The sequence below is a fragment of the Penicillium canariense genome, assembly GCF_028826845.1.
Source record: "Penicillium canariense strain IBT 26290 chromosome Unknown utg000004l_segment0_segment0, whole genome shotgun sequence".
Lineage (NCBI taxonomy): Eukaryota > Fungi > Ascomycota > Eurotiomycetes > Eurotiales > Aspergillaceae > Penicillium > Penicillium canariense.
In genome coordinates this window covers 445,991-458,392 of record NW_026622731.1, presented here as the reverse complement: position 1 = coordinate 458,392, position 12,402 = coordinate 445,991, and the positions used below count along the sequence as shown (strand labels likewise).

At 54.8% G+C, this 12,402-nt stretch overlaps 7 protein-coding genes across 7 annotated transcripts; 1 reads left to right on the top strand and 6 right to left on the bottom strand.

The window, feature by feature from the left end:
• Positions 1–289: 289 nt before the first annotated feature.
• On the bottom strand, positions 290–2,431 carry N7482_006505 (NAD-dependent malic enzyme; the record flags this gene model as incomplete). Its single annotated transcript, XM_056688630.1, has 8 exons — positions 290–618; positions 677–1,044; positions 1,104–1,370; positions 1,429–1,562; positions 1,628–1,756; positions 1,808–2,011; positions 2,073–2,294; positions 2,354–2,431. The coding sequence occupies 8 exons, from the start codon at positions 2,429–2,431 to the stop codon at positions 290–292; spliced, it is 1,731 nt and encodes a 576-aa protein (XP_056541059.1).
• Positions 2,432–4,081: 1,650 nt separating this feature from the next.
• On the bottom strand, positions 4,082–4,830 carry N7482_006504 (CFEM domain-containing protein; the record flags this gene model as incomplete). The annotated part of the gene is made up of 3 exons (XM_056688629.1): positions 4,082–4,482; positions 4,548–4,686; positions 4,750–4,830. The coding sequence occupies 3 exons, from the start codon at positions 4,828–4,830 to the stop codon at positions 4,082–4,084; spliced, it is 621 nt and encodes a 206-aa protein (XP_056541058.1).
• Positions 4,831–7,778: 2,948 nt separating this feature from the next.
• N7482_006503 (uncharacterized protein) lies at positions 7,779–8,102 on the bottom strand (the record flags this gene model as incomplete). The annotated part of the gene is made up of 1 exon (XM_056688628.1): positions 7,779–8,102. The coding sequence occupies one exon, from the start codon at positions 8,100–8,102 to the stop codon at positions 7,779–7,781; it is 324 nt and encodes a 107-aa protein (XP_056541057.1).
• A 271-nt stretch (positions 8,103–8,373) lies between these two features.
• On the bottom strand, positions 8,374–9,059 carry N7482_006502 (putative DNA polymerase delta subunit 4; the record flags this gene model as incomplete). Its single annotated transcript, XM_056688627.1, has 3 exons — positions 8,374–8,514; positions 8,571–8,638; positions 8,714–9,059. 3 exons carry the CDS (start codon positions 9,057–9,059, stop codon positions 8,374–8,376), a joined length of 555 nt encoding a protein of 184 aa, XP_056541056.1.
• Positions 9,060–9,153: 94 nt separating this feature from the next.
• On the bottom strand, positions 9,154–9,354 carry N7482_006501 (uncharacterized protein; the record flags this gene model as incomplete). Its single annotated transcript, XM_056688626.1, has 1 exon — positions 9,154–9,354. The coding sequence occupies one exon, from the start codon at positions 9,352–9,354 to the stop codon at positions 9,154–9,156; it is 201 nt and encodes a 66-aa protein (XP_056541055.1).
• A 597-nt stretch (positions 9,355–9,951) lies between these two features.
• On the top strand, positions 9,952–11,327 carry N7482_006500 (arrestin C-terminal domain-containing protein; the record flags this gene model as incomplete). Its single annotated transcript, XM_056688625.1, has 2 exons — positions 9,952–11,019; positions 11,085–11,327. The coding sequence occupies 2 exons, from the start codon at positions 9,952–9,954 to the stop codon at positions 11,325–11,327; spliced, it is 1,311 nt and encodes a 436-aa protein (XP_056541054.1).
• A 725-nt stretch (positions 11,328–12,052) lies between these two features.
• Positions 12,053–12,334, bottom strand: N7482_006499 (uncharacterized protein; the record flags this gene model as incomplete). Its single annotated transcript, XM_056688624.1, has 2 exons — positions 12,053–12,241; positions 12,296–12,334. 2 exons carry the CDS (start codon positions 12,332–12,334, stop codon positions 12,053–12,055), a joined length of 228 nt encoding a protein of 75 aa, XP_056541053.1.
• Positions 12,335–12,402: the final 68 nt, after the last annotated feature.

The window sequence follows — 12,402 nt, the reverse complement described above, 5'->3', positions numbered from 1 at the left end:
TTTCTGAATTGGTTTATGTCCCCACGGGCACAGGATCACGACTGGTTCTACATCCGTGGTTACCATGGCTTGCATGCCATGCTTTCTTCCTGCACAGAGTTTATTCTATTTATCACATTCAGGCCATCTATTTAATCCAGACTGTGTATTGAGATCTTTCAATAACATCATTTGTCCTTCGAAAGATTCAGTCGGTACACAGTAGGCGCAGCCAATAAACTATTGCAACGGAAATACGTCAAAGTCACCCCCAATCTAAAGTCACGTCGAACCATGGGGGATCACCTGTCTACTCCTTGGTCAAAGGTCGGTAGACAGCCTCCCACATCTGCGCCCGAATCCACTCTCTCAACTCGGCATCGTCCGTGGGGATCCCTTCTTGCTGAGCGAGACCCTCCTGCACAGCGCACTTGATGACACCAGCTGCAATGTCCACACTGATTTCCCGCACATCCTCTACGTCAGGTAGAAGGGGTCGATTGGGGTCGTCCAGCGCAGGAGATCGCGCCTTCAGCGCCTGGACAGCTGCCACAAGCATTTTCTTGGATACTTGGCGGCTTTGAGATAGGACTGCGCCTAGTCCAATGCCAGGGAAGCAGGTTGAGTTGTTGCACTCCGCTGCGGCGGCTGTTAGTCGATTACTCCTGCCAATGTTCCTCGCGTAGATGGCGCTTACCGATATCATACTCCTTGCCTCCATACTCCACTGGTGGAAACGGGCTCCCCGTCGCAACGAGAGCTTTCCCGTCGGTCCACTCGTAGAGGTCCTTTGGTTGAGCTTCATGGAGGCGTGTTGGGTTGCTCAGCGGGAAGACGATGGGGCGCTCCACATGTTGAGCCATTTCCCGAATGATCTCCTCTGTGAAAGCCTTGGGCTTGGTCGAAGTTCCGATCAGAACATGAGGCTTGACTTGCTGAATGACAGAGAGCAGGTCGTGCTGTTTGTTTGTTGGCCATTCCTCATCATCCCTGGCGAAGGGAACTTGGGCTGGAGTCAGTTTATCTCCGTGGGACTTGAGAAGAAGACCCGGCTTGTCAATACACCTGTATAGCGATGAGTTTGTCAGACTCTACGGAAACGAGGTTAGAATGGCATATCGTACCATATCTGCTTTGCCGCCTCGGCCTTGGATTTTGATGTCTCGGTTGCAATGGTGTCCGCAATTTGGTCGGCGATGCCAGTACCAGCAGTTCCTGAACCAAAGACTACCACGCGGACGTCGTCAATTTTCGCCTGAGTGACATGCAGAGCTGCCATCATCGCCGCTAAGGTGACGCACCCAGTGCCCTGGATATCATCATTGAAGCAGGGAATCTGGGATTGATATTTGTCCAGGATTCTTTTGGCATTGTGCAGTCCGAAGTCCTCGCTGGTTTCTATCAGTCGGACCGTACATAGACGACGCATAAACAGTTAGGGATGCTCACAAATGAATGTAGGCCTTTGGAAAGCGCTTCCGGGCAACTTGAACAAACTTATCCACGAACTCGTCGTATTCTTTGCCTCGGACACGATGCTGCCGCAGACCCAAGTAAAGATCATCCTTGAGCAGATCCTCATTCTAGAAAACACATATTAGCTGATCTATACATTCCATTGCCAAAGCGGAGAGAATCGGGTGAATACGTTTGTCCCACAATCTAGTACCACCGGTAGCTGACGAGATGGGTGGATTCCAGCGCAGAGAGTGGTGATCACTAGCTTGGCCACAGATATGAGAATGGCACCAACGCCCTGGTCGCCGATACCCAGAATCTACTGGAGTGTTGAGCGCAGCTCTTCCCGTAGTGCCTTGGATTCACATACCTCTTCCCCGTCACTGACAACGATGTAGTCAATATCCTCGGCAGTACCGAAGTTAGACATACATTCCTCAAGTGAATCTTGATCTCGAATGTTCAGAAAGCACCCTTCAGGCTTTCGGAAGAGCCGCGAGTAGTTCTGGATGGCATCCCCCTCGGTTGGGGTGTAGATGACGCTGAACATCTCCTTCAAGTGGGTTTGCAGGAGCTAGTGCCACGAGTCAGCCAACAGTCTCTATCAGATGTCGGGTGCAGAATAGTTCACGGACCTTATAATACAAAACCTCATTCTGTGCCTTCATACTCGCCATGAACGTGTTTTTGGCCAGGTCATCGTCGCGACTGATGTACTGCTGGTAGGCACGCTGAACCTGCTCATCGAGTGTCTGGATGTTGGGTGGTAGCAATCCATGCAGCTTGAACGCCGCACGCTCATTTTCGGGGAAGGCAGAACCCTTGTTGAACTCGGAGGACTGGAGAAGGAGTGCGCCCTATATTGGAGATACTAGGTTGAGTCCATGAGATTGGTTCCCCAGGAAGTGGGACTGACCTCGAATGGACACTTTAGGGGACCCGATACTGCGCGGGGCAAATGCTTGAACCTGGAATACCTTTTCAGAGCGGACATGACGGTGGTGATTTACAACCCTGCAGTGGTGTGAGGGAGATAGGTGATGCGAGGGAGATGTGATGCGGGGCCTAGGAATGGAAATCCGGTTTGGTGCCGCACATGTAGTTGTAGGCAAAAGTGGAACCGTCAAAGGGCAGCACTATCATAATCAATCGAAGGTGATACAATCTTCATTTGCTCGAGAAGATTATAGGATTCAATCCGCTGTGATTTCTGGGCTGCTATAGTTCGTCCCGAACTGGGGTCACCCCTGCACGCTTCGACTGATTCTCGACCCAAACTTGATATCAAGATCGACTTGACCATGTTATCATAGCCCCGGAATAACAATATTCCTGTGCGATGTATACCGTCTATTATGTTCCACTTAGGTCTTGAACTGTATGAGCGATCCGTCATGGGCATCTTACATGCATATGCAAATAAAGTAAACTTCGATGGGAAGTGCCTTGAAGATCTAGCAAGTGACGCACTCCTCAAGCGTCGGCACGGAAGCCGGCCCCACTTCGCGAGACAAAGGCGGCGTAGCTCGACCGCCGACGTCACATCCTCCCCCTCTTACTCCCTTCCTGCCCTAAAGCAAAGAGCGCATTCTCCTTCCCTAGTAGAAGATCCATAAGCAATGTCTCGATATTCGTAGCGATGTTGAGAAATGCGTCGCTAGCTTTGTTCACGCCCAGCTTATCCTGGGTCTATGGGTCCAGAAAGACATGAAGAGTGTAGGTGGTAACCCCAATTTTAAGACGATCTACCTATAGGTTCCAATTCCACCAGTTTTCTCTTTGGGCCTTTTCTGGTCTACCGCAGACGACACTAGCATGGAGGAACATGTAATATATCCAGCCAAAAAAAAAATTTGAAACTATGACATCCTAGGTATGGTGACCATCCAGATACGTACCCATGGATATATATAATGCAGGAAAGCCACTCAACTCTATATATAATTCGTTCCTAGAAGTTACATAGTCGGTATGATCCAAATGGGTTAGTTTTATAAGGGAGAAAACTGACCTCAACATTTGACTAACTTGATGTTGTTAGCAAAGAGCCGCAAGAATGTTAGAAGTCTCGCACATCAGAGGCAGCGGGCAACTTTCTTACAGACATACCAACGCGGGACATTGAGCTGTGAGGGGGCGCTAGGCCACGCCACCCTACGACTCACTGGCATTGGAGAGTGAAACATTGCGCTGGCTACAGCTGCGAAGCCGGGATCCGTCTACGACTGTTGACTGTTTACGTTCAGTGCCTATCTCAAGCCGCCGCAGAGGCGTGCACCAGGAGCGGTTAGTCTCCGGCGATGTACACACGAGAGACCGTCTAATATGTCTACACAGGCACCCAGGGCCTAAGTTCGCGTTCCCATTAGGATGGTAAGTTCACATTGCATTCAAAGGGCAGTCAAATCCAACAAGCGTTTCCGTTATATTAAGCGTGTCACGACTATACAAGACATGCACAAGACCAGTCAATCTCTCAGTTAACCGACCAGATAGGCCACGAGCCATCACTCTCAAAAAAGACATCAGACGGCAGGCCCGCCTCAAGGGACGGCTTGACCGGCGCAGTGAACGGCAATAGCCCACCACTCCACCGGCCCAAGAAAGAAACAGCTAGCCAAGGCACAATTAGGTTTAGCTATATTTACAGGATGTAAGCGGCGGCAGCAGCAATGGCGGCCACACCAGCCATGTTGCCCTTGACGTTGACGGCAGCGCCGGTCCAGACGGCCGAGGTCGCGCTCGAGGTACTGCTGGCGGTCTTGGAGGCCAGAGGGGTGGAGGAGCCAGCCGGGGTGGAGCTCGCGCCGGACGAGCTGGCGGAGGCAGAGGAGGAGCTGCCGGAACCGCCCGTGGCAGTGGTGGCCGGAGCAGAGGAGCTGCCGGAGCCGGTAGCAGTGGCACTGGCGGAGGTTTCGGTTTCAGTGGCAGAGGCGCTGCTGCTGCTGCTGGTGGAACCGCTGCCGGAGGTAGTGGTCTCAATGGGGGGAACCGAGATGGGGTGGCCAGCGGCGGAGCACTGGGAGACGACGATGTTGGACACGGCTGAGTGGGATGGTCAGTATGGCATTGTTAAGATGAGAACGGAATGAGAGGATGCTTAGACGTACACACTTGGTCCGAGACGGCGCAGGCCTTCTGGACGCAGGGAGTGATGTCGCTGACCAGCGAGGTCTTCTGGCAGTGGCAGGCGAAGTCGGTCAGGGATGAGCAGCCATCGGTGGTCAGGGCCGAGACGAAGCAGTTGAGCTGAGGATGCGGTTAGTCACGGGCTTTCTCCCTCGATGCCTGCGAAGGATTGCAGTATCGTACCGAGCAGGTGGGCACGTCAGGCAGCTGAGCGTTGGCCAGGCCGGCAGCAACGAGGGCAATCAGGGAGGTGGAGAACTTCATGGTGACGGATGGAAGGTTTGCTGGAGAGCGGGTATATCAAAGTGAAGTTGAAAGGTGCCGGAAACGACAGTGCAAGGCTTATAGCGAGTGATGCGCGGGGTGGTCGAGAGGAATAAGAGACTGGATCCGGGTCAGGGACGAAGATGCCTTTTATACGCTTTGGGAGGAGATCCTTTCCACGTCGGACTCAGCAGTCTCATTTGCCTCTTCTCCACTCGTCGGGCCCGTCGAAGCCGCAGGGTCGCACTAACCTGCACATCCTGCTGGATGGCCATCACATGTCTCTGGGAGCCCTGAGAGAGCCTGGCGAGACTCGTTCCGCCGCGGTTGACCCAGATCCACTCATTTGCTTTCATTTACAGGGCTGGGGTCCCCGGACGGTGATTGCAGGGCCAAGCCCCGGCTGACGCTGGGTTCCTGTGGATGCAGCCGGCTGCGTAGTGTGGGAGTGAATGAATCATGCTACTGTGGTTCATAGTTCCGGTGTTTGGTACGATACGTCTAAACGAGCAGAGCTAAACCGTGCCACAGTGGAGACCTGATCGGATCGATGTTTGGCTGTCCCACCGGGGGCTGCCACAACGGGCCTAGGCGCGACGATGGGGATTCTGGTGGACTCCTCCGACTCAACCGTCCGTCACTGGACCGCTAGGACGGGGATCACTGCGATCAGGGGCACGATGGACTCAAATGGGCACCCGCGGGGCACCTGGCGCCATTCCCTCATTGGAGCTGCACGGCAAGGGCGTCGAAGCACTGGGGCTGTTCATTTCCGTGGCCAGCCTCCGACAACAGTACCCTGGACGATAGAGACACACGATACGGAGTCCTGTATAGCGTAAGCTGGATGAAGTACCCCGTGCTTGTATCCAGGAATGTAATGTGGAGGTCGCACTGTGCAGCACCCGTGCAGATCTCCACTTATACTTGCTGCGCGCCTGTACGTAATCGGATGGGGATGTCCCTCCGTCTGCAGGATACCAGAGTGTTATGCGTCATGATTTCACGGGGCGCAGGATCCTGAATTTCGAATTTCAGCAGAGTTATCGTATCCTCAATTTCCAGCAAACAAGAACAAGAACAGGAACAGGAACAGGAACTAGCAGGACGTTCCGGTTGGGGTGGGCCCCGAACTAACCCCAGACAAAACCCAACCACCGCAATGTTCTTCTTCCACGGGCCAAGGGCCCAAGGCAAATCCGGGGAACTCCAAGCCCCTCACGATATCCGGCCAGCGGCGGGGCCAGTCATGAGGTAGCATCCCACTTGGCCCAAAGGAGGTCTTGACCCGACAAGCCCGTCAGCCAGCGTCCCAAAATACCTGCAGCCAAACATTGTGACCATCATCGTACGGAGGGGATGATACGGAGTCACTGCTCAGTCGTCGAGTACAATGGTAACTCTATTTGCAGCCGGTTACACAAAGTTCTTCTCGGCGGGCCCCCTCCGCCTCTTCGGTGGGTTCATTGGTCGGGCACGGGCTGAGGGATTTGCAGTACCACACCTGATCTAAAACAAAGAGAGGACACTATTGGCAGTTGGGGCTGCAGGTCATTTTAGCTGGCTTTCACTCGGAGGCCCGGCAAGTTTTAGTCAGGGACGACATCCAGTCGCGCTAGGTAAACAATCAGCTACAAACTCACGAACTAAGCCATACTAGCCCAGCTAGCCCAGCTAGCCATCATGCCCATCCAGCTGTGCGGCCGGTGATCTCCAGACTTCAATGGACCAGACAACGGGCATGGGCCGCGTCTCTCGATTAGGGTTGGACCGATGGGAGCAACGAGATAGGCAATTGGTTTGCAGTTTGATTTGCTTGGACTGTGGTGGGTGGCACTGCGACCCCTTCCTTTCTTGGCCGGGAGTACGGAGTAGACTAGGACCCGTGAGGCCTTTGCGTGTCGCGATCCCCAAGGTTTAATTCCCCGGATATCGAGCCCCAGCGCGATCGACCGCACTGGCGCTGACTTTAAGCGATATCCTTCGATCTCAGTCCCCCGTACCTGCATACAGTCCGTGATCCTCGGCTACTCACAGAATGGCAGGCCATAGAAGGCGTTCATGTTCCCTTCTAAGTTGGATGCCATGCCATGCCATGCCTAGTGTGCTTCCAACAGGTGCAGGCGGGAAAAAGGGCTTGGCCTTTGTGCACCAACCAGTCTGGGGCCGCGCCGCCGTAGGCTAGGGGTAAGTTGGTCCGTCAATTCCGGGGGTTGGTTTGTCTGGACTCGCTCTAGCAGGGACGGATATCCACTCGATCCGAGCGGAGTGAGACATAGTAGCGGCCGGGGGAGAGTTCTTTTCCCAGACGACCGGGGTCGGTTGGGGGGGTCCTCCGCCACCAGTGGGGCCAGGAACAGAGAGCGACCATCACATGGGAAACCGTGGGAGGACCAGGAGAACAGGAACAAGGCCACTGGGAGACCGAGACCGGTCGAGTCCGTGGTTTCCAGTTCCAAGCGCCACGCCAGGGAAACGGCCCCAGTGGTGCGAGAGAAGAGGTGCCGGCGCTGGACACGGCGGACCCGAACTCTGTATTGGGTTTAGAGGGGAGGCGAGTTAATATACAACAAAGTCAATGACTGCGGCCGGGCAGCGGCAACGGCTGGCGGGGAGGTCGAAGCGTTGACGGATAGGATGGAAATCCTGTCAGGGTCATTGGGTTCTCGTGCCTCCTCGGAAAACAATCCTTCCACATCGACAGGGCCTAAACGGCTTTCGTCAAGGGGTCGAGCTGTCCGTCAACCCGGCAGGATGCACGGGTTCATTGGCCGGTCATTGCGGGGACCCCGCGAGTGGATTCCAGTGGAAGCAGCAGCGATCCGGAAATCACGAATCCGGGGTGGTCCACGGCCTCGTCCATGGGGGAATGTTGGTTTCTGCCACAAGCGAGCCGCTCCATCGGCTCCGCGATTGGCCTGGACACTTGTCGATCAACGGAGGTGGAGTCATCGGGAGTCCTCGCCGGGCTCGGTGGAATCGCAATAAGGACGCAACGCCGTTGCCTGTTTCGGGCCTAGACGTCTCTCGAGAGATAGCGCCGTGTCCTCCGCGGGGTTAAATATAGACGATAGCCAGGCATTGCACTCATCTCCGATCGACGATCCTTCGAACGCAACGGGATCCTGGCGGTTTTCTCCCCAGGACACATGAGTGGCTGGCGTCTTGCAAGCATAGACCTCTCTCCAGATGGGTGGCAAAAGCGATGCAATTTCTCCGAGACAAAACGAGGACATGTCGGGGTGAGCAAGGGTGTCTGCCTCGGCGAGCATATGAAGAGGTTGGATGGACCATGTGGTATCGAGGAGGACTAACCCGAATCTACTAGCTCTGGTCGTTCGGATCGCAGAAAGGGGGAGAGGGGGATTAGAGGGTCATTCTTCGTGTTATCATCACATCTCTACGCAGCAAATACGATGGAGGATCAAAATTCAATTCATATATCGTGGCTCACTATACCGTCCCAAACGCCCGCTTGCATGCAAATTCCACATAGGGCCGGTTCGTTGACCGGCGAACCCACGTGGACCTCGTCCTTGATTCCTACGAGAGAAGTTCGTCCATATGCGCCCGCTCGTTGCTATTCTGGTTTTGCAGAAGGACCGCCAGGACCTCGAGCGGCGGGTTGAGCTTCAACATGTTCGCCCGTCGCCAGCGCTTGAGTCGGGCAATGCCAATGCAAGGCTGGAGAGATGTTAGCATCACGGGTGGTAGCGAAGAATCGTGGTGGCATCGCATACCCCATATTGACTAGACAGGTCAAAGTGGCGGAGGATCTTCTCCTCCAGGTCCAGGTCCATCTGGTGAACTGTAGCGCACTGTCAGCCGGACCCATCTCGCTTTCGTAGTTCCGCCATTCGGCGATTCCGCCCATCCAACTCACCTCGTGGCGCCTTCCGGCTCTGCTCCTCCTTCTTCCAGTATGTCTGCAAGTCCCTCTTGCTGAGCTTCAGCGCCTGCTTGTCTTCCGCGGATTGGGGCTCCTGCAGCTCCGCGGCCGCCTGCTGCCGGACGACGAGCTCGGCCACATGGGGTTTCGAGGGCGCATCGGCCAGAACCTGTTGGGGTTCGGGTGTGCCCGATGCAGACTTGTCTGCGGGGGAAGCATCGAGGCCCTTGGCCTTGTGGATCGCCGTCGGGGTGCTGGACGGCTTGGTGACTCGGGACTGGGTGCCGAACGAGAGGGTCGACTGGGCGCGGGGCGCGGCGGCACGGCGACGAGGAGGCATGGTGGATGGAGAGTGGGATGCGGCTGTTCAAGATCCAAAGACCAGTGAAGTCGGTAGAATCTAGGCGTCGGTAGAATCTAGGCGTCGGTAGAATCTAGGCGTCGTCCAAGTTGAGGTGCAAGAAAGTGGATTTGGTGGAGCAGGCGATGTTGCTGTGGTTGGCGTTGCGCCGAGCAACCAAAGCTTGCCGGTCCCGGCTCATTGGGCGGGCTTCCATGGTCCCGGCGGCCTCCTTGGATTGAAGGCAGAACCATGTATCTTGTAGGTATACCCTACTCTGCGGGGTCAAGCTCATCTTGCAGAGATCCAGCTGAATGACTAGACTTTTTTTTCCCCCGAGTGGCGGGTGGAAATGCGCGTTGGCTGAGGTGAGCACGCGAGAGAGACTCAGCCCGATGACGATGACCGATCTATACCAGCCCTAGCAGTCCGATCGGGTGCAGCGATAGCGTTGAATTTGGCCTAGGACGACGGAGTAGTTCGTAGAGAATGCGTTGTTCACCAAGGCTGGCCGGTAGAAGACCAGCTCCGTAGCGGGCCTCCGCGATGATGCACTATGCACTCGAGGCTCAAAGTTAGGCTCGGCTGGTGGCTGGAGGTTCGCCCTTCCCCCACATGAATTCATTCGAGCTGCCCTCAGTTTCTCTTCCACCCTCACGACCAACCAGCCTTGCGCGCTCACCTCACCCTCCTCCACGTCCACGTCCATATCCCTCGCCCTCCACTCAGCTCTGACCGATCGTGTCCGGTATCCCGGAAACCACGTCACCGCATCTGTTGGGCCCCATATGAACCGTGCGACAGGGTCTCGGTCGAGATCGCAGAGTCCCCACAACTTCACTGCGCCCCCTCCGCCGCATGCCCATGGTGGTGTGGGAAGAGCTCTATCGAGATGGCCGCCTTTGTGCGCGTTTCAGGTCCGGCAAATGGCAATTTTCTGATCGGCTACCCCGGCATTTCTGCCACCATGGTAAGCGCCAGTATCGATGCCCCTCCTCTCCTCGGAACCAGGCCTGGCGGGCCTGCAATCCCCTGGACTCGGACACCAGACCACCCGGCTAACATCGCCCACCAGCCCCGGATCGAAGGTAAAGTCGAGATCCGGCCCAGCGTCGGCATCTCCGCCCCCGTCAATGTCTCCCTAGTGACCATATCCCTCCTCCGCCGGGAGACCATCCATCCATCCGCCGACTCCGTCACGAAGAAACGCCTGGCGCCGCCTCGCAAGGAAATAACAGATATTGTGGGCAAAGAAATGCTATTGTTTCGATGTCCCGCGGGGAAGGAATTCGAGGAGGTGATCGCGATGGATCTACCGTTCGTCCTCTTTATTCCATTTGGCCGGGGCGGCCGCGATGCCTCACGGCGGGTGCCGCCGGCGAGCCTCCAGCTGCCCAGTCGAACGGCCGAAACGTATTACGAGATGGTCGTGATGGTCCAACAAGGGCATTCCGAGCAGCGCAAATACACCTTTCCCGTCCCCATCGCCCGCTACGACACACTCTCCACCTTCGGCATGTATAACCGCCCCGAGTCGGCCGAGCGGGTATCAGATCACCTCGTCACACTGGCCATCTCATTACCACGGTGGTCCTACGGGCCCCTGGATCCTGTCAGCGTGTACGTCAAACTATCACCCAATCAGAATTGGATGGGCAAAGCCCGCAAGGTGACCATCAACAAATTCACCATTGGCATCGACGAGGAGATCATCTACAACCATGAGGGTGACGAGCCCCAGCGCAAGGTCAAGACATTGGCCAAGAAAACAGAGACTGTGGGCGTCAAACTGCCCCAATCGGGCTATCTCACCAATCTGGGATTGGTGTTTCCGGCCAAGGATATACGGGATGCGGAGGGTATCTTGCCGCGCAGTCGGACTGCGTTTCCAATGTATGGCGTGAGCGGTTTCACGACGACTGCGAGTCTATATAAAATTGAGTATTATCTCACCGTGCGGGTACGTCTAGCTCTCTACAAATCAAGACGAGGCAGTGTTTCGGAGGCTGACAATAGCGGGGACAGGCACATCTAACATCCGCGCGAGATATAACCATTCGCCAGCCGATTGTGGTTTGCCCGCTTGATCATGCTGGGTGCAAAGAAGAGATGGAAGCCATCGAGCTAGCTGCACGAGATGCTGCCCATGTCAACCCGGACAACCCAATGCTGCCATTGCCATCCATCGTTCGACCCAGTGATCCGAACGCCCTCAATCACCTCGGAGTGGCCTTGGTTGGAAATCAAAAGAAGCCTTTGATCGACTGAGAAGGCACTCCTCCTGCCCTTGGCATAACGTTCCGGCCTGGACAACATTACTCTCAACATCTCCTTGGAGGCACACCTAATGGATCTCTCGCACTGCACTGGGAAGTCGTCTGTGGCCAAACCAGTTCCATACACACATTGCAATGGTGCCAAACGGTATCCATTTGTCAGGCCCCGACTGACCCAATCGCTTCACCAAATCACGTAATGTCTTACGATTGCATAGAGCTTGGAGTTTGTTGCATCGCATTCGCAGAAGCCTCGTTGAGCCTTTCAGTTTAGCAGAGAATCAGGGTGTTTGCAGGCGCTCATCTTTGTTCTTGGCGTTCGCGTTCTTGGGCGAGACGCGTTGAGATGCTTGATATGTGAAGTCTGCGAGATACACGAGACATGACCAAACCTCGCCCTTCTCATGTCCCCATTCCAACTTGCCAGTCCCATCATTTTGCGGTTTCGGCCCGGGGATGTGATTTTATTTCTGATCTGATCTGATCTGCTTCAAATCCGCTCTTGATATGATGCTTGGTATCTGTACTTACCTACCGGTGGTAGAAGGACTAGGTAGACTTGAAATGTAAATGTCTAATCTTGAATTTGATGATAATGGTAATGAATTGTATGTAGATGGTCATCAGACTGTCGGCCGTCTAGTCTGAAACAAAATGGCAAACAACAACATGCGGGGTATCAAGAAAGTAGTTAACTGTGCACCTTGCTCCAACTCTCTATCCTCCGATTTCCAAAAAGCTCATGGCGGCACTCAGCATATCGGCATCAACCACTTTTTTCTGAATTTGTGTTTTTTGCTTGTTTTCGATATCCTGCAGGCATTCTTTCAGGATTTGGAGGATGGCCCGGTACTGTCTTGAGGACGGGCCGAACGTCTCTAGGGCGTTTTCGAGGCTGTTTGATATCTACGGGAGATAGTTAAAATCAAATGCGACAAACTCAATATCAAAGGTACACACCTTGCGTAGCAAGTCATTATAGTCAGTTTCATCTGACATATCGGGTCCATCGAGGATATTTATATGGGTGGTGTCAGGGAGGAGAGTCCCACCCCTCAACGTGCCGG